This window comes from Pyxicephalus adspersus, chromosome 7 (genome assembly GCF_032062135.1).
Source record: "Pyxicephalus adspersus chromosome 7, UCB_Pads_2.0, whole genome shotgun sequence".
Classification (NCBI taxonomy): Eukaryota; Metazoa; Chordata; class Amphibia; order Anura; family Pyxicephalidae; genus Pyxicephalus; species Pyxicephalus adspersus.
Window position 1 is genome coordinate 26,563,231 of NC_092864.1, and position 25,375 is coordinate 26,588,605.

The 25,375-nt window shown below is 39.5% G+C and overlaps 1 protein-coding gene across 1 annotated transcript in view; it reads left to right on the top strand.

Annotated features, from left to right (window-relative positions):
* CLASP1 (cytoplasmic linker associated protein 1) overlaps positions 1-25,375 on the top strand; it is a gene marked incomplete in the record, with an annotated part of 116,932 nt that overhangs the window by 51,086 nt on the left and 40,471 nt on the right. Inside the window, 19 exon segments of the mRNA XM_072417919.1 lie at positions 3,512-3,667; positions 4,976-5,052; positions 5,511-5,603; positions 6,406-6,551; positions 6,728-6,863; positions 7,520-7,590; positions 8,955-9,014; positions 10,083-10,160; positions 10,600-10,767; positions 12,426-12,475; positions 12,590-12,760; positions 13,113-13,136; positions 15,357-15,464; positions 15,673-15,699; positions 16,147-16,311; positions 17,954-18,061; positions 20,564-20,626; positions 23,575-23,678; positions 24,568-24,591. Coding sequence (XP_072274020.1) covers positions 3,512-3,667; positions 4,976-5,052; positions 5,511-5,603; positions 6,406-6,551; positions 6,728-6,863; positions 7,520-7,590; positions 8,955-9,014; positions 10,083-10,160; positions 10,600-10,767; positions 12,426-12,475; positions 12,590-12,760; positions 13,113-13,136; positions 15,357-15,464; positions 15,673-15,699; positions 16,147-16,311; positions 17,954-18,061; positions 20,564-20,626; positions 23,575-23,678; positions 24,568-24,591 — 1,829 coding nt within the window.

Genomic DNA, 25,375 nt, shown 5'->3' on the forward strand with positions numbered 1-25,375 from the left:
CTTCACTACCTATGTGTCCTCCCTATTAAATTTAGTGTCCCTCACCTGGCCCCTCTACCTTTGCCCCCCTCCCTATAAATTCACTGTGTCCCCCTTACCTGTGCATCCCTCCCCACCAAACACCCTGGCTTTCTCTGTCTGCATCCCCTTCCACTGAACCCTTGGGGTTTCCCTGCCTGTGTCCATCCCTATAGCGCGTTCTGTGACCCTATGTCTCTGTCCCCCAAATTCACTTTGTGCCTACACTCTGAGCACATTGTCTTCTACAGAGTGCCCTCCTGTGTTATGTGCTCCAGCATTTTGTCATGTATGAGGCTTTCTCCCTGTGATCGGTGAGGTTTGTTGCTGGGTGAAGTGGGAAGGTAGTGGAGCTGGGTCTATGCAGTCGCTCACTGCCACCATCACATCCTGCCTTTAATCACGCCTCGGGGAATCCCCTCCCTTTTGTCTTGCTTTGCTGTTGCTACCTGGAAAGATGTGCTATAAAGTGATATTTTCTTGCTGTTACTTTGTCATTGTTCTGGTCACCGTTGGGAATGTTGTGGTGCCGAATCTACATGTCGGCCTGCACAGCCAGGTGTGATAGTATAATACACTGCTCTGCACTGCTCCACCTCTTGCACAGACCTAAGCTGTTCTGAATAGGATTTTCTATCCTATTTGTATATATATGTTGGTATATGTCTAAAATTTGAAATTAGTGTGTATTATGGTATGTTTATATACAGGGTGGCACCAAGTACCAATCGCAAAATACACACAAATAAAAATCTGATGTGAATAAACCCGTTCAGTGCTTTCTTAAAGGATCAAGGCCATAAGCAACCTCAATCATGTGTTCTGTAGATACCAGGGGCATTGTAAATATTAAACATCATTGCCAACCACAGAAAGTTTACTTTACATCAGAAGGATTCTGTCTGGTTCACTTGCATTGAGACCAGAGGTGCAGCTTCAGTGACCACTCGCAGAGCCTTCATCTATAATGAGCAGATATGACCCCTGGGTACATATAGAACTATAAACTATGCAGAGAGGCTGATCTTTGTTCCCCATCAGATTAAACTCACCAGGGTTGTTGATAATAGGGAACCTATTTAAGGTTAAATTCTAACTTGTTTTTGTGCACGGCACCACAAAGACATGAACCACGGTTGGAATACATAAAGTAAAACAGGAAAAGTGCCTAAGAAGGCAAATTGTAAAAACATGCCCAAGTCGTAAGTATGGCCTTCAAATGTTATTTTTACCAACTTATTATCAGTGCCTGTTGAGGGTTCTGCAGGTTTTTGAGATGTTGGTATGTTTATTTGTAGGATATTTGCTCCGTCTTGTTTATTTTGCAGTATACAGAATCTGGCTCTGTATTTGAATTTCTGCAGCTCAAAGAGATCCTAATTGAACGTTATAGATCAGGCCTTCCCAATCAGTGGGTTTCTTAAGCCATGAGCAATTTTCCCCTCTCAGATACGTTACCATTGATGTTTTATTTATCTTTTTAACTTTTGTAAGGGAAAGTAGGGAAGAGCTGTGCTGTAGATAAAGTAATTACTGGCAGAGGTTCACTGACAACAGAAAGTTATTTCAAATGCTCCTCCTTGTTAAAACGGTTGGTACGGGTGTTCTATAGGTTGGTGAATGAAGCTACAAAGACCCCTTTGGTAAGGATTAGTCCTTAAAGGCCTAATGGTTTTAGTCATGTAAACAGCAGCTGCATTATCTCCTTGTCCAGGTTCCAGACCTCTGGCTACCAATAATTTATACCATATTATTACCATATTTTAAGGTAGAACTGCCGTTTTACCCGGAAGCTGTTATCCCACTCTGCCCTTCTGGTTACATTTTGAAAGTTGGTTTTCAGAACATCATCTCTATCCAGGACAGCGGTTACATCTTTTGATAAAAATTGTGCCAAGATACGGGATACATATTATATACGCTACTGTATATCATAGTGACCATAAACTTCTCCTAGCAAGTTCATCAATAATAATAAAAAAAAGTCTAAGAAATAATACAGAAAGCTTTGTAAGCCGCTAAAACAGGTTTTTAGGTTTGCTCTCATGTTTACCTTTAGATTGAATGAGCCTAATGTCTTAGATTAAGTGTTCCATATTTTTGGTTACCCTTCGCTCAAGAGCTGCCATATCAACCACCTGAGCTTGTATCTCCTTTACTTTTACTTTACTGTACCCCAGCTCCTGAGAGTGCATAACAGTGTCACATAACAAATCCCCTATGGTAGGTAGAAAATAAACAACCACATGTTGTTGGTACAGGTTCTTTCTAAACCCTGGGTATGAGTAGTTCCTTTTAAATATAGTTGTCTGTTTAGTGTAGAACCTAACATTTTAGGTCACATGATATAACCGGTCACCTCAGACTGAAAGCTCCTAAATTTACAGCTCCGCAGTGGCAACTTTGCTCTGCTTGCTTCTGATGAGGGGTCTGCTTTGGACCATTTAGGTAACTTGCTTTAGGTATCTATCTGGAGCTGACTTTGCTTTACAATAAAGCAGACCATCCACCAATTCACAGAAAATGTTGTAAATAGATTGATTTGTGCAGTAATAGTAGTTCTCAAAGTATAACTTACCTCCTCACATACTTCACAGATAGAATACACTTTTGTCCCAAGCCTCCCCACTTCATTCCATGCAGCCATTTTAAATACTCATAAGCAAGCCCTTCTCTACTTATTGCCGTGCCCCTCCATAATACAGAGCTGCAGAACCTTGTGCATATGTGGGAAGTGCTCTAACATGGATCATTATTGCCTACATGCCCAGATTTGCAAACCTTTAATGACTTGTGCGCTGTCAACAGAACCATGCAAAGTTTAATGGCATCAAATGCTTCAGAGTGTTCTCCCCAGCCCCTTTTAGCCAGACGCACTACCCGGCTGTTTTTGGGTAGTTACTGATGAGTTGGGTCACAATACAGGGGCTGCCACCCCCCTAAAATTTCTTCCCACCCAGTTTAAAATAATTCCTGGGTTGAGCACTGGCTTCAGATCGAGAACTCCAGGGATGCATGATGTTGATATCCCTGGAGTCTGCTGGAAGTCCTACATACTTAATTCTTGGCTTGCAGAAATTAGTAGAAGCTGTAGTATCGGGGCATAAAAAGTCAATGAATAATGTAATTTACAATTTTGAGTGTGCCAAAAATGTTGGTTTGAAAAAAGAAAAACTGTCACAAGGACCATTTAATAGAAGTTGAATATTTAGTCTTTGGCAAGCTTTGTAGAGAATCGACCCGTCGTAGCTTGTGATTAATTCTACAGGGTTGGAGTTGAAGTGATGCTGTTTATTGCCCAAATTAAGTTATTAAAGATGCAATATATCAGGATGTCTTAGATTTCTTCTTTAGGATTTGTACTGTTAATCATTATGATTTGGTAAAAACATCTGGTAAAGAGAAGCAACAGGATAGGCTTATATCTGTTTGAATGGTTTATGTGAATAATACATTTATTTTCCAATAACACCACCTCTTGTTTTAATTTCAGATAAAAACTTTGATGATGAAGATTCCGTTGATGGAAATAGACCTTCATCAGCTAGCTCAACTGCATCAGCCAAAGCACCTCCTGCTGCCCGCAAACCGGTAGCCATGGGGACAGCTCGGCGACCGGGAACGTCTGCAGTGGCCACCAAGCCAGCGGGTAAGTTTGGAGAAATACACTTTCCATAAGCAAGGACAGATGTTCTGTATCATCACAGTGTGCACTTCATCCATAATCAGTGTATATTGTGGTCATATAGTTTGTTTTCTCCCTGGCTGACATTGAACTGGGCAGGTGAAGAATTATTTCTGGAATAAAGCCACGTTTAATGTGCCTTCTGAAGATTTTTCAGCAGTCTGTGGCTTGGTGATGATGCCTTGAAGATGTAATTTGGCTTCTTCCAGGAGAAATCAATATCGGCTACAGATGCTGCTGGAATAAGCTTCCTTTAGCTGCTTTTCATTGTATGGAATAATAAATGGCTTGTGCATTCTCCATATCTGTCTATTCATTCAACAGAAGAACAATATTACACACGATACACATAGAGCTGGAACACACTCTCATCACACGTAAGGCTGGAAAAGAACAATGGGGCAGGTCAATTGGTTGGTAGTGTGGGGATGGACAAAGTAAAACAGGGATTGCTACATGGAGGTTTCTTGGGTAACTTCTCATTTGGTTTGTTATTTCAGTATTTTACATCACTCAAAGCTAAACTCCAAGCAAACCGCTATATACACATAAATATAAAGGAGCTCTTTTACCTTCCAAGGAAGTTGTACTTCTATCCATCCAATACTGAAATATACTGAACTCTGCCGCACAACACAACCCTGTCTGGTGAAAACTGATTTTCAAATTAACGGACTGGCATGGGGTAAATGGCCCCTTAATACAGATTTGTATTTAACCAGTGTGTCTTTTAGATGTGACTATGGTTTGTCTTTGAAATCAAACACAAACGACCTACATGTGACAGAGACTTGAATAATAATAGCCAATGTATGGAAAAACTTTAAAGACAAGTGACACTGTTAATGGCAGAATTTGGTGGGAGAAATGGCTTCTGTTTTCCTAGGTTGGTTTAGCTTTTCCACTATACCTGGTTTTGCTTCAGCCCATGTTTTACCAGCTTTTAATGTGGTTGATGCAAATGATATCAACACGTACAGTCCCTGAAAATTCACTCATTCCCTAAATGTTTGTTTCCCCTACCAAATGTGTGTGCTTTAGGGTTTTTTTATAGGAAGGAGCACAGAACTTCTTTAGCATCCAGTCAAAATTGTTATTGAACTTGTCTGAATGCTTTGGCTGCAATCAGATTGCTTGTTTGAGGCAATCCAAAGCTATCCAGTTTAAGGTAAAAAACTTTGACGGGATGGGAACCTTGGAAATGCGTGTTACTAATGACCTTATGTGTAAATTAGTCTTCTGAATTTTTTTTTTTTTCTTTCCAAATTTTAGGAATAGCCAAGGAGGGTGTTGGGGCTGTGGATGAAGAGGACTTTATTAGAGCATTTGAAGATGTTCCCACTGTACAGGTAATAACAAGAATGTCTTTATCAGCTGCTGTAAATGAAAGCACATAAACGTGCCGGATGTGATCCCCTCTGGCAGGCTGAATGTGTATGTCAATCCAAGGTTACGCTGACCGCTTTTGCAATAAGGGCGGAGAGGTTAATGACAGACTTGTTACACACAGGTCACCTTGCTTTATATTTTTATACACATAATTTACATTTGACAGTCTAGCCTGTTTGTGTAGCTAGTGTGCAATCTTCCTTCAGTTTTGATCTGATTGCAATATAGTGAGATCATTTTACATTCTGTGGCTCTCTACTTTTGACATTTTATTATTGCACTTTATAAATAGGCCTAGCTTGGAATTGCCCGACACTGATAGATGCATAATACTTGATGCAGTATTGCTTTGTAGTAAAATATCTAAATATATTTAATGTGAACATGTACTTGAAAATTTAATTTTTTTATTTTCTAGATTTATTCCAGCAGAGATTTGGAGGAATCTTTGAATAAAATACGGGAAATACTTTCAGATGATAAACATGACTGGGAGCAGAGGATTACTGCGGTAAGAGGCTCCTTTCCTTCCAACATCAGAAATGCTCAGGACAGCTAAAAAAAGCCAGGCAGCAATAGGGGGTCCTGATGAGTGTAATTACCCCAATACCGTACCTATTCAGAGGGCACATTTACATAATCCCTTTCAATCTAACATTATACTCACCCCTACAGCCCCCACATCCCACCCAACCTGCTCCTTCCTTGCAGTCGTGGCAAAATAATTCGTGTTGGAGCTTTTTAGAGGGAATGTCTCCCTTCTTTTTCGGATGGCATTATTTGGGCCTCCAAAGTGGCCACAGTACATCCTTCCCAATGTGACCGCTGCAGCAGGGGAGCACCACAAGGTTGGTGGTGGTTGATGTTGAAGGAGAAGGATCCTATACCTCATCACCATTCTTTAAAGAGAAAGAAGAAAAAAGCTTTGTTTCTTTTTTACACAACATGGCCAAAATGAGGATTGTGGATGGATTATTCACTAGCCATAAAAAAGTAAGAATGGCTGGAAGCTAGCTAGGCAAATACTTATTCTACAGATTCTGAATGCATGTTGAAGTATCATGAATTATCCTAAAAGATTATACAACTGAATCTTTGTGGCGGAGTAAATATATCTGATGTTAATAAACTGTATTTATAAAGTGTACAGGTCATACAGCCTTAATTTTTATAGGATTATAATTATAAACTTTTCAGTTTAGCCATGTTTCTTTTATAAAATGTTTAAAATAACAAGCCTGTTTTGCATGTTTCTCGTGCTACTCCTTTAGAGTGGTGTTTGGTTTCTTAATTTGTTTGTGTCATGTTTTCAGCTCAAGAAAATTCGTTCTCTTCTCCTGGCCGGTGCTGCGGAGTATGACACTTTTTTCCAGCACCTGCGTCTGCTTGACGGAGCCTTTAAACTTTCCACCAAGGATCTGCGTTCCCAGGTGGTCCGAGAAGCTTGTATTACCCTGGGGTAAGTAAAGAACAGACATGTTCTGGCAGTGAGGGACTTGTTAATATATACATACACCTTTCTATTTCTGTTCATGATGGCTTCTATGTATGTTTCTAAACTTTATGAAGCAATCAGTAGTTATTCTAATTAACTGCCTGTCACTTGTCTTTAATGCGCTTTATGTCCTGTATCAGGCATCTCTCATCAGTTTTGGGAAACAAATTTGACCATGGAGCAGAAGCAATCATGCCAACAGTCTTCAATCTTGTCCCGAACAGTACCAAAATTATGGCCACTTCCGGTGTGGTTGCTATTCGCTTAATTATCCGTGTAAGTCCTGCAAATAATTTGCCAAGTTTGTACATTGTTGGCAGTGTCTTGGTATGTGTTGGAGAGATTATGTAACGGTGACTGGCCTCTTTATTTTCCACTAGTGGAACTGGGAATATGTAGATGTACAATGTAGAAATACAGATTTTTTTCAAACTTTAAAGGCCTTGTGTGAGAAACCTTAGATGAAAGCCAAATAGCTTTTCAAACATCTTGGGGAAGTTGTTTGCAGAGAGTCTGGAGAGACCCAGCTTCATTGCCCCAGAAACAACATGTGGCTGTAGTGAGAAAATAGAAACTTCCCAAGGCTCTTTGTGCAGGTACCAGTTATGCCCGGGATCATTCTGCTGCAGTAGAATTTTGCAGTGTCATTATTTTAAAAGGCTCCCCGGGGAGCTAAGTTAATGCACCTGCGTTGCAGTGTGCTACAGGGTCTGAGAAAAGGAAAATGTCATGTTTTGTTTTTTTAACAAGGATATTAGGTTAAGAAACTAGAGGATTCAGCTAAATTTCTTCTAGGCATAGGTGTCCCTGTCTTCAGGTCCAGTCACCTTTAATATGGTTGCAGTGTGTCGATAACAATGCAGTAAGTTTGCTCAGACATTGCATAACATTGAGTTATAAGGTAATTCTAAGTTCTACTTTTTTTTCCCTAGCAAACACATGTCCCGAGGCTCATACCGATCATTACAAGTAACTGCACCTCCAAGTCTGTAGCAGTTCGAAGGTTTGTGTTATCTGATGATTAAGCTTTTTCTGGTTGTCATACTCAGGTGGAGGAGAGAAACTGATTGCACTCCTCTCTGTTTGTCATTGATGTGTTTGCCTCCCAGGAGATCTGTTCCCTCTCATAGGAACATATAACACTCTTGCTGCTTCTATATCTTTGCTCTCTGCATTGATTCTCTGTAGATTTACTTGCTTCCTAAATAAAGCGCAGGCTGTACATTTCTGTCACTGTCAGAAAAGCCCAGCGTTATTGTGAAAGGGCAAGTCCAACCAATGCTGTTTTTTCAGTTTTGCATTATTTCTGGCATTTTAACATGTGCTTTCTTAGATTTCCCAGTGGTGACATCTGCCTGTTAGAAGTCCCAGGTTCTGCCTAAATTCTTGCCTCGGTAAAAAAAAAAAAATCTGCAAAATTTTTATCATAGAATAAACAAATAAATTTGTATCCCAACTTAAATGTAAACATTTTATTATGTCCCAGTTGGAAGGGCAGAAACACAAACTACTGTAAAGAAATATCACCATTGTGGGAGGAGCTACACATTGGAGCCATGTTGGTACAAACTTTTAGGCTAATAATAATTAATTTTCTGAATTTTGAGAGCTCTGTGGGAGGAGGCTGTGCCAATTTAATAAAACAAGCTTTATTATTATTATTGATAAAGAGAGTATTTATGTATCACCAACATATTACAAAGTGCTGTACTTTAAATTGGGTTTTCAAATGATGGATATAAACAATGACACAGGAGGAGCAGAGGCATTTACAATCTAAGAGTTTTGCACCAAATTTTTGACTCTGGGATACATTTAGGCTTTTTCTATGGAAATTAAAATATACCTAAAAACTTAAATGAAGGATCTGTAAAAGCCGGAACAGGAGTGGTTAGCAAGGTCATCCTTATAGGAAGATTGTACACCAGGGTCATGGTTATGGGTTATGATCGCAGTCATATGGCAGTTCTATTACACTGGAATATCAGAAGATGTAAGACTAGAACATACACAGCAGGCTACACTTTTTGGGATACTGGAAAATGTAGTCTGGCTGTAGAGTTCCATCTTTTTTCCTCTGGCATTTGCAATATGAGTGGATCAGATAAGGAGGTCCAATATTGCGGATGACATACTTCAAATGTATTTAAATAGCTGAACATGGGATTCCCACACTATAATTTCCAAAATGATCACTCCATAAGGATTGTAGGTGCTATTTACTTGGATTGCAGTTTTGCTTTATGTTTTCAAATGATACATTTAGCACAGCCTCTGACTGGGAGTTTATTTTGTCTGTGCAGATGATAACATGGTCTTATTCTTTCCCCTGAATATTACAAAATTTCTCTTGTTGTGGTTTTGCAGGCGCTGCTATGAGTTCTTGGATCTACTTCTACAAGAATGGCAGACTCATTCTCTTGAAAGGTGAGAGAACTTCACTTCTGCTTCATGATAATCCGGCGTCCATAGTTCACCAGCTATGTCTGTTATTAGATTGTGTATCCTTGGCTGGAGTTTCTCTATGAACTGTATTTCTGCACAGTTCTCAGGGCTGCCCCTTTCTGGCTTCCTCTGGCTATTCTTGGCTTGTGCCTTCAGCCTTCAATACTATTTAACAAAGTGTTTCATTGTAATATAACTAATTTTTTTAAATGTTTTCTATGTCAGAGGTAACATATGAAGTTGCATTGCTAAGCAAGAGACTCTTAAATTACCAGAACAGCAATACAGAATACTAAATCCTTTGCATGTATGTGTAGTTAAGTTGAATATGTAGTGCTTCCTGCTTAATGTAGCCTCCATAGGTAAAAAGACTTGTCTGTGAATTTATACACAAATATAATTTACATGTTTATTCTCTGTTTAAGCATCCTTCTATAAAGATTTTCTTTGCGCCTCCTTTGCGGAATATACAAATTTGGAACAAGCCAACATTGCATGCAACATATTTGGGATCCACCAATAGATTTTCAATAACCAGTGTTTGATTTTGTGATGAAGTATTAGTTTGCAGAAACGTCAGGTTTTTAGTCTGTTCCAAAAAAAATGTGTGAACTTTTCAAAAAGAAATATAACTGAACATTAAATATGACTAGAAGTTCCTCAGAATTTTATAAATGTAAGCTGCTAAAGTGAGCACATTGGTGAAAAAAACCGTTTTACCTAACCACATGTACTGCAATAAGAGATCATGCAATATGTGATCATTTGAGGACAAGGTTCTGCAAAGCTGCAGGAGAATGGACGATCATAAAACTTGCTTTGTCCAGCTTGTGCGTTACTATCGCAACCAGCGAATAGCTACTGAGGAATGCACTCTGAGCCTGGTCTAGTTTCTCCTCTCTGAATAGGGTGAATTAATGGTGAGGGGACATCAGTTGATTGGCAGGCAGGATTGTTCTTGTAGACAGAGAGAAGCTGCACTCGCTGAGTTTTCTGCTCAGTTTCCTCCAGCGGCTGCAGACTGAATAACCCCAATTCTTTCCGTTCCAGGCACATATCAGTGTTAGCGGAAACCATCAAGAAAGGAATCCATGACGCAGATTCAGAAGCAAGAATCGTTGCACGAAAGTAAGTTATGCTTTTAATTTTTTCTGAAAAGATGCTTTTTACTGCTGTGTTTAGGGAAAATATAGTAAACTGTTCCTGAAAAAAAAATATTTTATCTAAATACTTTCCAGGAAGAAATAGTGCATTAAATAGGTCATAAGCTTTTTGGTGATCTAAGTAATAGTTAACCATAAATGTTTTCTTCTGTACAAAAGCAGGTGAAGTCTTAAAATGTAATTATATATTTGATCTTCAGGAATCTGAAATATAGTTTTAGAAACTTTTAGCCCTAGCAAAAACACCATTGAGGATGTTGCTTAGAAGTTTTTTTTTTCTGTTGCTTGTAGACCGTTTGTTTTTTTTTTTGTTTTTTTAAATACAGGATTATGGTGAAGTGGTTGGTCATTGAAAAGTTGTGACAATCTCACCTGTTGGCTATACTGTGTTTTGTTCCTCTCAGGTGTTACTGGGGATTCCACAGTCATTTCAACAGGGAGGCTGAGCATCTGTATCAAATGCTGGAATCGTCCTATCAAAAGGCCCTGCAATCACATCTCAAGAGCTCGGACAGCATTGTCTCTCTTCCTCAGTCTGACCGCTCCTCATCCAGCTCACAGGAGAGCCTAAAGTGAGTGCAACTGCTCCAAACTATTGTATGCCATGTTCTGTGCAAAGGTCTAAATAATGTGTTATTTCTGGGGTTTATTCTATATACATAGAATTCAATTGAACACGTATTTCCAGATATTCCAAAGTGGATATGAAACTTCTGTAAAATCAGTGGACACAGGTGCAGGACTTGTCATATGAAGGTACGGTAGATAGTAAGCACTTTTAGAACATCAGTCTGTTAACAGGACACTAAAAAAAAAAAAAAACAAGAGGTCCTGGCTGTGTGAAAAGGTGCACTAGTAAACAATGGGATTTGTATGGTTCCAAAGCTAGTACTTGTAGTTTACTATAACTACATAAAAGCTTTTAGGATTTTGCAGTTCCAGCACTGATGCCTCCATCAGACTATCCAGAATTCAGCATTTTAAGGAGTTTGAGAACTCTTAAGTCCCCTGATGTTTGTTGTGATTCCTTTCTGACTATTTAATTATATGAAGGAACCATAACATGTAGCAAGGAACACAGGCAACCATCAGTCCCAGAAGTGTTCTATACTGAAGACCGATGGATTCTGCAGTTGGAAGTTAGAGACATGGGTCACAGCAGAGGTGAGTAGTGACACCCATTTTATTGCAGGAAACTATTTTGGGTTTTTATGTAACTGACAGGGCCTCTTCAAACATAATGCAAAATTTTATTCACATCTAAATATTTATAGAAAATATTGGAAGTGAAAAACAAAAACGTAGCATGAAGCATGTTCCAAAATTTGTAAAATATGGGTCTGTAACACTCCCCAGGTCAGAGGCTTCAAATGATTCTGGCATCCAGCAGGTTTTGTGGTTTTTATTTGGTTTTGTAAAACACTTCTCATGGTGAAACATTCAAGTCATGTAACACATACAAGAAATCTGACCAAAGGTTTTCTTAAATATATAATTAAATGACAAATTACATTTTAATAAGTATTTAACCCCATCCAACCATAACTTTAAATAGAACTAAGGCTGCTCTGGGACCATCTAAAAAACAAAGAAGAAATCCAATTACTGTAATACACAAGCCTCACACATTAAGTACACACAATTCTTTGCCTTTCCTGACTGAGTTTTGTCCCCATTCATTTGGGTCTCACAATCTCCTAGTCTTGGGCTTGTGCGGACAGATAAGCTACAGGCAGTGACAACGCTGAAAACCATACTCGGCATCATCTTCTCGGTCCAAAGTAGTTCAAGGTGGCATAGCCCACATAAGAGTGACAACTCTACTCCTAATTCAGGAACAGAGTGGTATTGTTGTCACCCCATTGCAGAAATCTGCATTAGGTCTACTGTACTGGCAGGACCAATAAGTATTTGTGAAAATTTTGCAGGGGGAGTAAGAGAAAACTAATGCAGATGGGCTTTAAATGAAGTATTGCAGCACATACTCTGGTTGCTTGAGAGGCCAAAGTTCTATTTTTAGAAAGGTTTCGCTGGAGTTTGATTGTTTTCTGCAGAGTTTCTATTCCCTTTGTGCCTAGGTAACAGGTTAGTATCAAAACAACATATTTAATATCTTTAGTTCATTTGTAATATTTTTTTCACTTTTGAGAAGATTGCACTGCCACAAAACTGACATATTAAATGTTTTCCTCTGATGTTTTATCTTTGATTTATGTTTTTATCTTTATAGTCGTCCCTTAACAGCCAAAAGAAGTCCACCTGGTAGTGCTGCATCCAGAGGTCAGTATGCATTTTCCTGGACTTTGTCGTTTAGAATGTTCATGTGTTTTTGTGTTGCATTGCTGGTATGCTGCTTCTCTTATTACATATTTTTATTTATTTTTTTCATCACAGTTTCTGCAGCGACAGTTAAGACAGCAGCCACCCCAGGTTCCTTGCAGCGCTCTCGAAGTGACGTTGACGTGAATGCAGCAGCCAGTGCCAAGTCCAGAGCAACTTCTTCCACCACTACTGCACCTTTCGGCTCTGCTGCTGCCTTACCCCCTGGGTCATACGCATCACTAGGTGAGAACAGACCTTCTATACTAAGCAGTCTTGTACACCCTCCATTCAGCTCTGCTCTCCATTCAATGCATGCCAGCTGAACTGCAGCATCTGAGAAGACCTGCTGTACCCCTTTCTGTTCACACCCTCTGCTATCTCTTCACCTCCAATTAGCAGCTCTGGAAGCTGGTGGTGGTCACATGTAGTGGGTTCTGTAGGATATGCTGCACATCACGCTCTTGGTGGCTAGCTTACAGCATATTTGGGGGTTAATTATCATGTACTAACATCAGGAAATGACTATTTCTCACATCTCACTAATTCTCCCAACTGTTTCCTTTCCTTATTTTTTTTTGTTTTAATTTGCCTAAAGATGGTCCCTCTGCTAAGTCTGATGGTAAGCGGTTTGTGTGACAGAGCTGTGTCCATTGGGGTATCTGTTTGATCTCCATCTGTGCTTTCTGGTGGTGGTGTGCATGCTATGCAGTGCCTGTGTCCTCCCATTGTTTGTCTGCGTCCTCTACATTCACACCTCGGAGCTCGTTCTGCATTCCTGCCTGTGGCAGCTTTCATCCAGCTCACAGAAGACCTCCACATCTTGATATGTGGAATGTTTCTCTCCAGCTGAGCGCTGCTTCATATTGCTCCATCCCGCTGTGAATCCTCTGCATTGTGAGTCACACTCCTCATCAGTGTGCAGATCACATTGCCATTACGACAAGGTTTTCGTAATCATACTTTCTGCTCCCTTTGTCTAATTTGCTACTGTTTAAACTGTATGTCATCTACGTGGCAAAGATGACAACATGTGCAGAAAATAAAAAATCAAAAATGACCTTTGCCATGAAAAAAATGTGTGGGCTGACCTCCTCCTGAAATGCTGTGCTTAGCTTTCCTGGACCTGAAACAAGCATACTGTATATCCAGTGAAGTCAGTACTGATCGGAATGTTTGTTCCAGGCCTGTGACTACCACTGAAACAACAGCATGACAGCAAGGCATTTTCAGTAGGTCAGCACTGGCAGGCATTGTATTTATGAAGACATGTTGACCTAAATTAAACTTACCGAGACAAAACATATGACAAACCTGTGCCGATTTTTTTTTTGCAAAGACTTCATGCAAGAGAACAGTCAGTTTTGCCTGGAGTAGACATTCCAGGTGGAGTGGAGTAATGAGTGTTACTCCTCCATCCATGGCTGTGGCAAAATTTTCACACTGAGATGTGTGAATGGTACAGAATGGTACAGAAACAATAAAAATACCCTTGACATTTTTTTGGCAGGCATCTGTTTTGTGGTATTTGCATTTTGACTGGGTTTGGATAGTAAGTTAGGGCTAGTAATAGGCCTCTGGTAAGACTTAAGTTTTTGGGGTTAGTTTGGCAGTTGAATGTGTTGAGGAGAAACTTTAATGGGAACCACCTGCCATCCACTACTATTTTAACCCTACCTCTCCAAAACCCCATCATTTTTTTAAAGAAAGAAATAAAAAAACTAAACCTTTTGTTCTGCAGTTTTCAGGTCGCACTTGTGGCATTGCAGGTCTTTCCTTCTACAGAGGTAGGCAATCCCCATTGCTGGTCCAAATGGCTTGCTCAAAATGAAGACTTTGCTGCCCAGTCTAGAAGCACAGTCACCCTGCATGGCGTTTTTTTGTTTTTTAAAAAAAAACATAATATGAGATTTTTTTGGGGGGAAAAAAAGAATTCACAGGAGTGCAGGAAGACATTGACACCTCAGGATTACAGAAGTTTCCAAAGCAAAGCCGTACTTTAAATCCCACCTTAATAGGGAAAGGAATGTCTTGGAGGGGGGGGGGGGGGGGAGTCCCCAAATCATTACGCTAGCAATTATTTAACCTGGAAGACACCTGTGGAACCTGGATGTTGGAAGGGGTGGTGGACATCAATCATCGATGGAACGTGAAGTTTACTGTGCAGCCACTTTTTTTTTGTTTGTGTGTTGGATAATTTTTTTTTAATTTTATGTAGCTGAGCGAAACAAGTATTTTTGTTTTTAGCTCACTGCTTGTGTCCTGGTCCTTCAACAAGCCGCATGCTGTTGACAGCCAAGCGTTGTGTACAGTAGACATATAGACTGCAGCTTGTGTATCAGAGTTTTCAGTTTTTGTCCTGTCTGTGTTAGTGACATTCAGAGTTTGTGTATTCTGTATGTATATTATACACAGAGTAAAGCAGAATCTTTGTATTCATTATTTTACACTGACACACAGGATTGGCTGTGTGGTGGGCAGCTGTCCTAAAGCTGTCTATTTCAGTTTGACTCTTTTATAACTTCTCCCTGACTATAGTGCTTAGTGATTCTTTGATCATGTTTGTGAAGTGTCGTAGGGGCACAATGAATAATATTGACCCTAATAATGCAGACGTCTGTCATTGCTTTGTCATAGAAGCTTCAAATACACAAAACCTTTCTGTATTGTTGCTGATCTGTCCTGCAGCTTCACAAAACCTAAATGTAATAAGTGGTTCGGGTGCTGTAGGTGAAACATCTCTTCAGCAAATAAACCGTATGATAAGTACTCATTGTGGGTTGTGATTAAATTGTGTCACAATGTTCTCTGCTAAATATTTTTCCTTTCTGCCCTGGGACAGGTCGGATCCGCACACGAAGACAGAGTTCTGGAAGTACCAGTAGCGCCACATCGGTCCAACCAGACACCCGTGGTCGTAGCAGAGCCAAAATTGTATCCCAGTCCCAGCGTAAGTGCACAAAACGTAAATGCTTAGCAGCTGTTCCAGTGTTGAGGGGAGGTCTTGTTAAAGGAATTATGGGTAATGGGGATTGGATGGTGACCAGTGTCTAGTCTGTGTCTGAACAGCGTGCTTGTACGTAGCCTGATTGTAGATGTGACCTTGTGCTCCCTCTCTAAATCCGTCTTCACTGTCCTCTGTCTGCTTCCATACGAAGGATCCAGATCAGCGAATCCAGCCAGTGGTAAGAATCTGTTCTTTTTCCTTGCACATCCCCAATTTCCTGTCTACTGTTCTCACTACAAAGCATACAGTGCACTGGTGCGTAGTTGGTGATGGTAGCTGCCTCCTGGCACGTCCCTGTAGCGTGTTCATCATCTCTGCCATGCCAAGTTCTCATGAACTTATACAATGGGGCTGGAATGGCCTCAGTGGCTGTGGGCCAGATTTCCCAGAAAACTGAACAGTCTTCACTGTTATAAACGTCAGAATGAGCCATTTGTTACATTTACACTGAAAATAAATCATCCCGACTCTTGTGGCAGGGTCACTGTTATGGAAGTGTTCGGGTGTCAGTGCACTGCATGCTGGTTGTTCTTTTTTTCCATCCATTATACACATTGCCCATAACTGTGAAATCAGAACCTTAGATTGTCCACCTTTTATTTATATCTGCTCGTTCTGTTTGTAGCTGGCAGCAGATCCAGCTCCCCTGGAAAATTGTTGGGAAGTGGATACAGCGGGCTGGCGACCAGTGCCCAAAGGGTCCCGCAGGTACCGTCCACTGACAAGAGAAGCAAGATTCCCCGCAGTCAGGGCTGCAGCCGAGAGACAAGCCCTAGCAGGATAGGATTGGGTAAGAATATTAAATCCTGGGTAATTTCCCTTCTATGTATCTAGCATTTTCTATAATGTCCATTAAAAAAAACTGACTGTGACCCTTTGGTACTTACATCAACATCCGTCTGTGTCATTCGTGGTGGATAAATACCAAAAGGCAGAAAGTGTTAAAGAAGAACTCCGTTGAGAATGCTTTACTTCTCCAATATAAAACTCAATTACATATCTGTATATATGGTGCCTATGGCCCTCTGCTGGACCTATCACACAATCAGGTAATTCAGCTTTATGTTGGGCTGCATCTCCTCACCATATTGATGCTAGAGATCTGGGCACATACATTTTGCTGGATGTCAGGTCCTAGATTGCTTTCCTTTTTGTTCCCAGTTTTGTTAGAAAGCCATCCCAGGAGAAAAGTGCTAAAGTAGGAGCTGCATTTTGGTTGAAACTGTTTTTAAAAGCCTGCATATACAGCTGACTGAAACGCTAAGCACCAACAACTTTAGATACCACAGCTTGCCACTGTCACCCCTTCCCCCTCCTTATGTTCCTATTGCCCCATTACTCTTGATGGACTGCTAACTAGTGAAAAAGAATGTGTAGAAGGCAGGAAGTGGTGGGATGGCTTTAGTTCATTCACAGACTGTTTTAGTTTTGGATGGATTGAGGAGTGGCTTAGACAGTTTTATTTTATTTTACTGTTGATGACCCAATAGCGATATTTAGAAGTGGAGTACAAATCCTCCATATTAAAGAACCCCCCCTCTTATATAAATATCTGTGGAACAGTTGTCTCCATTTGAATATTTCCTAAATGGTCCCCAGGGCAAAGAAAAGTTAAATCTCTACGATAGAAACATAACTGAAATTTAAACAAAACTGACTGGGGTGTTCTAATTCTTACAAAAAAAAATACCTTTTAGTGCATGCTGTAACTTATGGTGTTTGAATTTATCAGCTCCATAATATTTATCTGCTTTTGGATGCACGGAGTTCTTCTTTAACCCTCCTATACTTTGTATTTAAAGTTGTCAATCCTAAATCAATGACTTTACAATGAAAGCTATGACGTGTAAACAGGTGGAAGAACGGTGGAGTGAAATAGCAGCAATGGATCTGTGTGCATTGAGCTCCTGTGCTCGGTTATATTTGTTTCCAGAAATCTGTTAGCAGTCATTTCTGAGATCTGCTTGTTAAGATTTCTCTACACACGCTGGATGGGCTGATGGTTGACATTTTTGGAATCCGAAAGCCATAAGCGCATCCATTTGTCTTTTGTATGAATCCTGGCAGTGTTCCTGTTTGATGGCTGGACACACAATTGTTTTTAGTCAAATGCTTCTTTGTAAATTTTACTGAGTAACCACAGAATAGGTTCTGCTTTAAATAAAATATTTTGTATCCAATCCTATGCAATTATGCTTATTTTCCACCAGTTATCATTGCCCTCCTGTATATAACAACATAGCGGTGCTAATTCCCAGCTTTTTGTTGTGGTCTGTGTCCCGTCATTGTGATGTTATGTTGTGAGTGTTGTTACATTGTCTTTTCTGTATTGGAATAGATTATCTGTAAAAACCGCCTTAACGTCTTCATTAGTTATATCTTTTCTCTGTATATCATGTATTAATGTGCTGCCTTTCCACATCACACGCTAGCCCGGAGCAGCCGCATTCCCCGACCCAGCATGAGTCAGGGGTGCAGCCGCGACACCAGCCGTGAGAGCAGCCGTGACACAAGTCCCGCCAGGGGCTTTGCACCTCTGGGTGAGTACTTCCAGACCGCCACCCCTTTATCCTCCTATCCATCCTTTTCCTTACTGTGCTCCTAAACAATCTCTCCCCCGCCCCCATTTTTTTTTTTTTTGCATATTATCAGTTCCACTTTCATGTCTTGTTACTTTCCTAGAGCACAGTTTATTATATCCTCCTCCTAATAACCAGTACAGCCAGCAATTTAGGCAAGTGCTGCTTTGAAGGATCTGATCATCTGCACCTTCCAATTATCCTCTTGGAAATAAAAGAACCAGCTCCCACTCTATACACTGACTTGGAACCTCACATCAGGGGTGCATGTTCTATCACAAATTCTGCCGTATGGGATTGATGATCATTAAATCCATGCAAATAAAATTCCACCCTCATTTATTTCAGTAAAAACACAGCATTGCCACTACTCAATACTAACTGACAAGCATTTCGAACATAAAGTTGCTTGTCAAAATTTTCATACAACAATCTGAGACATTTTAAAAGCCTTAGGCCTATTGTAGTTCCACTTGTTGAGGCAGTTTGAAAAAGCTTTTGTTGAGACTCCTTAAGGCAGAACACATCTTTTTTGTCTGTGTTTTTATTTAAATAATAAATGGATTTGAATCTCATGGATATACAGATCATCGTTGATATGCGATCCAATTGCCTTCCAAATGAAATGAGAAATAGGTGCATGAATAATGAGCTTTTCTATTCCTTTCACTTATGAATGTTTTCTGTTATTAGGAATTAGGCCATCCAATTTCTGAAATAACTAAATTCTTATCTAACCATTGATAAACTTTCTTCAGAATTCCTATCCTCCTGTCTTGTGTTTGTGTCGCAGCTCCTTGCATGTCTAAAGCATTTATAAGATTTGTGTAGTTTATTGTATAATATACTTGATGTAGTTATTAAGTCATGCACCCCATAGGAATCCCTATGATTAGTAGTTTTAGGTCAACAAGTTAAAACTCTGTGTTTGGCAGTCCTGAATTTTTGGGGAATAGGAGGCCATAATACTGATGGAAGCTCTGTGATTATTTCTGATTATTGGGAGATGAGAGATCATAAAAACCATTCAAGCTCTTTGATTGGTAGTTTCTAATTTTAGATATAGAGAAGGATAAAATGTTCAGGTATTAGGATATGGAGATATCCTTCGTCTTGGCCTTATAAGAACACAGAAGAAAACTCAGCTATACATTAGGGCATTTTTCCCACGTGGCCAAAAGTCTAAAGAAACCTGACCACAACGCCTGTATGAGCTTAGTAAGGATAATATTAAGGATTCCCATTCTTTTTGTGGCTATGATAGTCTGTGCCTGTTTAACCAAAGATCGGGTACTGGTGTTGTGTGAGAATATCTGAAATACATTGGGGTTTAAGTTTATCTTCAGGATGTTATGTAGGCTCGAGGCCAGGGCTCTGTGCAAACAATGCATCCAAGACAGTGTGCTCAAATGTCCCATTCAGACATCCCAGTCTTATGTGTTTTTACAATTAAGTTCTATTGGGTAAAACATTTTGGAGTCAGGCTTTGTGCACCTGAACTCATACATCTGAAATGTTCCCCACATACTTTTAGCCATATAGTGTATTAGGCCAGATTAATGTTGAAGAGGTAAGTTTGGAGGCCAGGTGATTGCCCTAAAAGTCATGAGGGTAACTAGTATTTATTTTGTTACTCAGTGAGTGCCTTGATCCTGTTCTAGGTATACAAAATGAAGAAATATTAGGCTTTTTTTTAGCTTCTCACTTCTGACTAAAGTTGTCCAAAGAGTTTAGAAGGTGGTTTAAAATGTAGATTTGGTCTGACAACCTCAGAGTAAAGAAATGTAGAAGTGACTGTAAAGTGCTTCTTTAACATATGGACCAAGTTCTGCTGAAACGAGAACTTCCTTTGTTCTCCTGAACGAAGGTAGTTGGAGAGTGAATGCCAATTTATCAGAGGGAACACAATTGTGGCAGCATTGTCTGTCTGATCTTTAAACGCACCAATGGTGGCCTGCAGATATGGCTAAATAAAGTTTTGTCAATGGGTACCATTAGTTAAGAAAACACTTGACTATGTAGTTACACTTCCACTTTTCACCAGCAGAGGTCGGGCCACTAATTGCTGTACTGCCAGCTTTTGGCTGTCACCCACCAGTGCTGCCCGCTGCGCTTAAGGCAGATGGGTAGATAACTGGAGATTTATGACGATGACTTTTAGACATTACATTGTAGAGTCCATTATTGTGTTTTTTATTTTTATTCATGAAAGGAGCCAAAAGAATCTGTGTAATGATTGTTGTATCATTTTGCAGAATTCATTTAGTCAGATGAAAATGTTCTTGTGACATTGAATGTCTGAGTGGGTTAGCCATTGAGCTTACACTCAGTTATGTCCCATTTCCATCTCCATGGGCCTCAGCACTCCCCAGTAAACTCAGGGTCATGTATGTACGCTTGTTTTGTCTTCATGTTTTCTGCGTGTTAACCCTGTGGGTCTTCTGCCATTCCTTCTTCTTGCAGCCTCTCGACGTCATTCCAGGTCCACTAGTGCGCTCTCCACTTCCGAGTCTGTGGGGCAGTCAGGTGAAACTGCGCTAACTGCATGACCACTTCATCCTCCATGTGCTTGTACTGCCTTCATCCAAATCCATTCTTCGCTGGCATGACACATTCCCATCTCATGACATCATCTTTGTCATTTTGTGTCATTTTTGTCAGCATAGTTTCATTTTATTTTTTTATTTCAGTTTATGTATTTTTTATTTTCTTTATATTTCTACCCAGTTGCTTCTATATATTTTATGGGCATTGATGATTTAAACTTCTAGGCTTCTTTGGTCTCTCAAAGGCTCCAGTGGTCTCTGCTCCTCCCACAAGGTCCTAATGAAGGTGTCACTCCCACAACTGGACTCCTCAGTTATTTGTATATTCTGCATTAAGGGGAATCTACTGGGGAAAAAACACTGTCATTTATGGAAATCACAGTAGTTGGGTATTACTGGGAGTTCTTTTTGATGCAAGACCCCCAAGAGATTTAAGAAGCCAACATTCAACTTGCCAGAAACGTTGCAAAACTGAAAGGGTTTTAGGTGGAACTGAAATAATTATTAGCAGATATGCAAAATAACTGATTAGTAAATACCAGCGCATACTTTTATTTTCTAACTATTGCACAATAGCTTTTTTGACTGCTGATAAGGTGAATCTCAACCATCCATGTTAGTAGCAATAGACAAAAGGTTTTCCATTTAGATATTTTTCCGGGTGAAATAATGCGACAGAATTCCTGATTAATGATAGGATTTGTTTCTTTGGTTACTAAGTAATAGGGCCCCAATTGTCTATATTATATATTAATATATATATATTATATATTAATAGTAGGTGAGGTCCTCTGTAACTCTCTGCTCTGTTGTGTTATCCCCAGAGATTTTGTCTACTCTTCTATTTTGTTCAATGTGTACAGTATTAAGGAAGAGCCCATTTATAGTGGTGACAATAAACAATATAAAGTCACCATATCCAGTTCAGTGTAGATACCAGTCCTTACCTTCCATTAGTCTTGGTTATTAGGTGAGGATTTACCATGAGAGGTATATGTAACATTGGGCTTGAATAATAATGCCTGTACACAGATATTTAAACAAGCATTTACTAAACATTTTGTAAGTGTTCATTAGCCCTAATAGCACTAAAGATTGTCTTCCTGAGATTGTCGAGTGTGATGATTTATTGCAGCCATAGGAACAGCTTTTTGCCTGAATTGTTCGTCTGCTGGATTTCACCCCAAGCAGTGTGCTCCTATACTTGTGGTTTCTATTTGGTGATTTGCACATCTTGAACTCAGTGTTGATTGTAGCTTTAAATATGATTTTATATTTTTCTGCAATCTTTAAAGCTACAGTCAGCAATGATATATGTATTCTATGTTCTGCACTCTGCTAGCATAAACTTTTATAAAAAAAAATCACCTGCAGGAGGGGATAACTCACCTTTCCTGCCGCTTCTATAACATAGAGGCGAGGTTTTTCCTTCCGAAATCAGCACTCCAAATCCCGCCAGAAAACTCTGCAGCACGGATATGGCCTGTAAGTGAGATTGGAGCAGTCTACAATCCCCAGGTCTCGATGAGGGATAATGTTCCCCTCGCCTATTCATCATCCGTAGAAAGCTGTTTATGCTTCTTTAGCAATGGTGGGAAGGTAAGGGGTTTGCCATTGGAAAAGCAGACTAGTAGGATACCTGATTTAGGGCGACCCCATGTACAAGGCCAAATTGTTTTTCCATTGTCTGCACTGCCAGGTTCAAATTATTTTGTTATTCCTAACCTTTTTCATAATGCTGCTGTATTTTGCTTTATTTGGATAAAATTGAAATGTTTTCCAGTGTAAGTAAAACCTTTAAATAGCAGCTCTCTAATTCCTTTGAAAAGACCTTGTTCTTGGTTTGCCAATGGGTCACAGAATGCCGCCAATCTGACAGCCAAGGAATCTCTGTAGTGTGTTTTTGTTTGTTTTTTATTATTTGTAATTTGTCATTCCTATTTTTATTTTCGGGTAAATTGGTATCAATTACAATTAAAGCGACCAAATCTTTTTTTTTTTTTTTTTTTATGTTAAAAGTATTGATGGATAATCGATTATTGTATGGGCAATATTTTGTTTTCACTTTTTTCCCTCATATAATAGATAATCTTGTTTTTTGGTGACCTACTTGATTTTGGATTTAATATTCACGTAATTTGACATGTTTATTTATATTATAGCAGGGGTGCCCAACACGTGGATCATGATCTACCGGTAGATCGCAAAAGCAACGAGAGTAGATCGCGGAGCCCTGCCTTTCAAAATAAACTCTACCGTGCACAGTAGTTATTACCTCCAAGTTTTTATTGATGGTAGATCATTTTGACATGGTCATTTTAAAAGTAGCTCACAAGTAAAAAAAAAAAAAAAGTGTGGGCACCCCTGATTTATAGCTTTGTTACTGCCCCTCGGTGACCAATCTCAGTATAAATTCACATTACCAGGGGCCAGTAATTTACACCTGTTTCTTTGCTTTGTTTTTCTGTTGGATTATCCATTACATTCCAGCTTCCTTTTTTGCCATTTATCCTCATGTTACTCCTATATAGGGGAAATATTAACTACAGACTCTAACGGGAGGTCTCCGTAGAGAGGTGCCCCTCTGGTATTTCGAGGGTTCTTAGCTCTGGATCTTCCGCTGCTGCAAGTCACATTATGCAATGTTTGTGTAGCAACTGAATATACACAGCATGTACAGTCTGCTTGTCATTGGTGGGTATACACAGACTTCCTATCAGCGGACTTCCTGGGTAGTTTGCTGGAGACATTGCATGGACAGAAAACCAGCGTCTCTCCTTTACATCATAATGGCACTGTGATACTTTGCTTTGTGATACTCCAGTGAATCTGTGCTGTAAAGAAACTTCTGTCTTCCAGTGGTTGCTTTTCCAGGAAGTCCGCCCATAGCTTCCGCTGATAACTGTGTTTCCTGATTTTATTTTTTAGATCGCTATGGAATGGGCCAGTCGGGAAGACTACCGTCCTCTATGAACGCCATGCGGGTCCTCAGTTCTAGTACCGACCTTGAAGCTGCCGTGGCAGACGCTCTGGTGAGACACAAATTGTGTACATTGAAGTCATGGATGTTTACCGTTGTCCAGTTACTGCATAGAGAGAAGTCATCTGTAGTGCGTTGTGACTTTTTTCCAACAATGGGCAGAATTCATAGACATGGCAGATGCCATAAATTCAGAATATGTAGTAGAATACAAATATGTTAGCTGGCTGCTCCAAGAAAACTGATCTCTTGGTTTTTACTGACTCTCAAGGAAAGTTTTTAAGAAACATGATAAAACTGTAAGTGATCTTTTTATAATGGAGAGCTGTGAAAACCAGAATTCATAGCAATTAGCACCTATTATTCAAGTTAAACTCCAGAATCCAGTGTATAAAACATTCAGGGGTTTCTCTATGACTTTATAACCACATTTGGAAACAAGAATCTTTCCATGACTGGGTTGTGGCTGCATGATTTATCACACAATTTGAGGTGTGACTATTTGAATAAAGGAACCAGAATACCGAATGAAGTGACCACTGCTTGTACAATTAATGGTGGACCAGACCTTTTTTTTGTACAGTTTGTTGACCAGTTACATATAAATGTCATTCCTCCATGCCTAGTAAAAAAAATATATATATATATATATATATATAAATAAGAAAAAAAAACAATTTGTGTTCTCAAGTTGTGTCTGTGAATTCTGCTCTTCCCTTCCAGCGTTGGTAGCTTTAGCTCTATAGCGCCGATAGCCACTGGATGTCCATCTGGTCTACGTAGTGCCGCTGTGCTCCTGTGTCCAGTGTGTTTTGTCTGTGTTTGCTCCTCTTCCCAGGAATTGTATAGCAGAGCCCGGTCACTTACTGTTCTGTGTTTCCCATGAAATTATTTCTCTATCTGAAAAACTCTTCTAATAACATTCTTAATTTCTTGTTTAGCTGCTGGGAGACCCCAGGAATAAGGTATGACCATTTCTGTTATGTTCAATTTTGGCCCGCCTGGGAGTGACTTGTCCGTTCTTGTAGTAATTTCCTTTGACCTTAGTACTCTGTGCTTGCAATTCATATCAGAAGCTCACAAGTGTTTTTTGACTTCCTACACAATATTGTTTTGATGCTTAATATTTTGGAGTTTGCATGTGTAGACAAAAGTGTAGTATGATGATGATTACCATATGATACAAAATCTACCATTGTCAGCTTGAACAATGGTTCCTTTTGTCCTCTCACAATGGTGCTGGTAATCCTGCGGTTCCCCTATGTTGCATTTTTAGATTTAGTAGCATGCATTTATTTTGCTAGGTTGTAGGAAAAGATTATACCATTGTGTAGAGATCCTGCACCAACGCAATGTAAACACACATGTGCTGCAGTATCATTGCTTTACTTGTGCGAGTGCCAGGGAAAAAGGGTAACAGAAAATTGGCCCAAAACTGGTTCATTTTCTAGGTTGTGGATATTTAAATATTTATAGTCTTAACCAGCAGTAAATTAACTTTAAAACACTATATACACTATATATATATATATATATATATATATATATATATCTTGCCCTAATTATAGGTGTCACTATATAAACTCCAAACTTTTTACCAAAAAAATGAGCACCCACAATCCCTTCACCATTAAAAGTACATCAACCATAAAATCTTTTTCTGAACAATTAACCGATTTATGTTCATTAAGGATGCTACTTTACAATAAAGTGCAACGTTATGAAGAAATATCCAGTCTTTGTCCATAT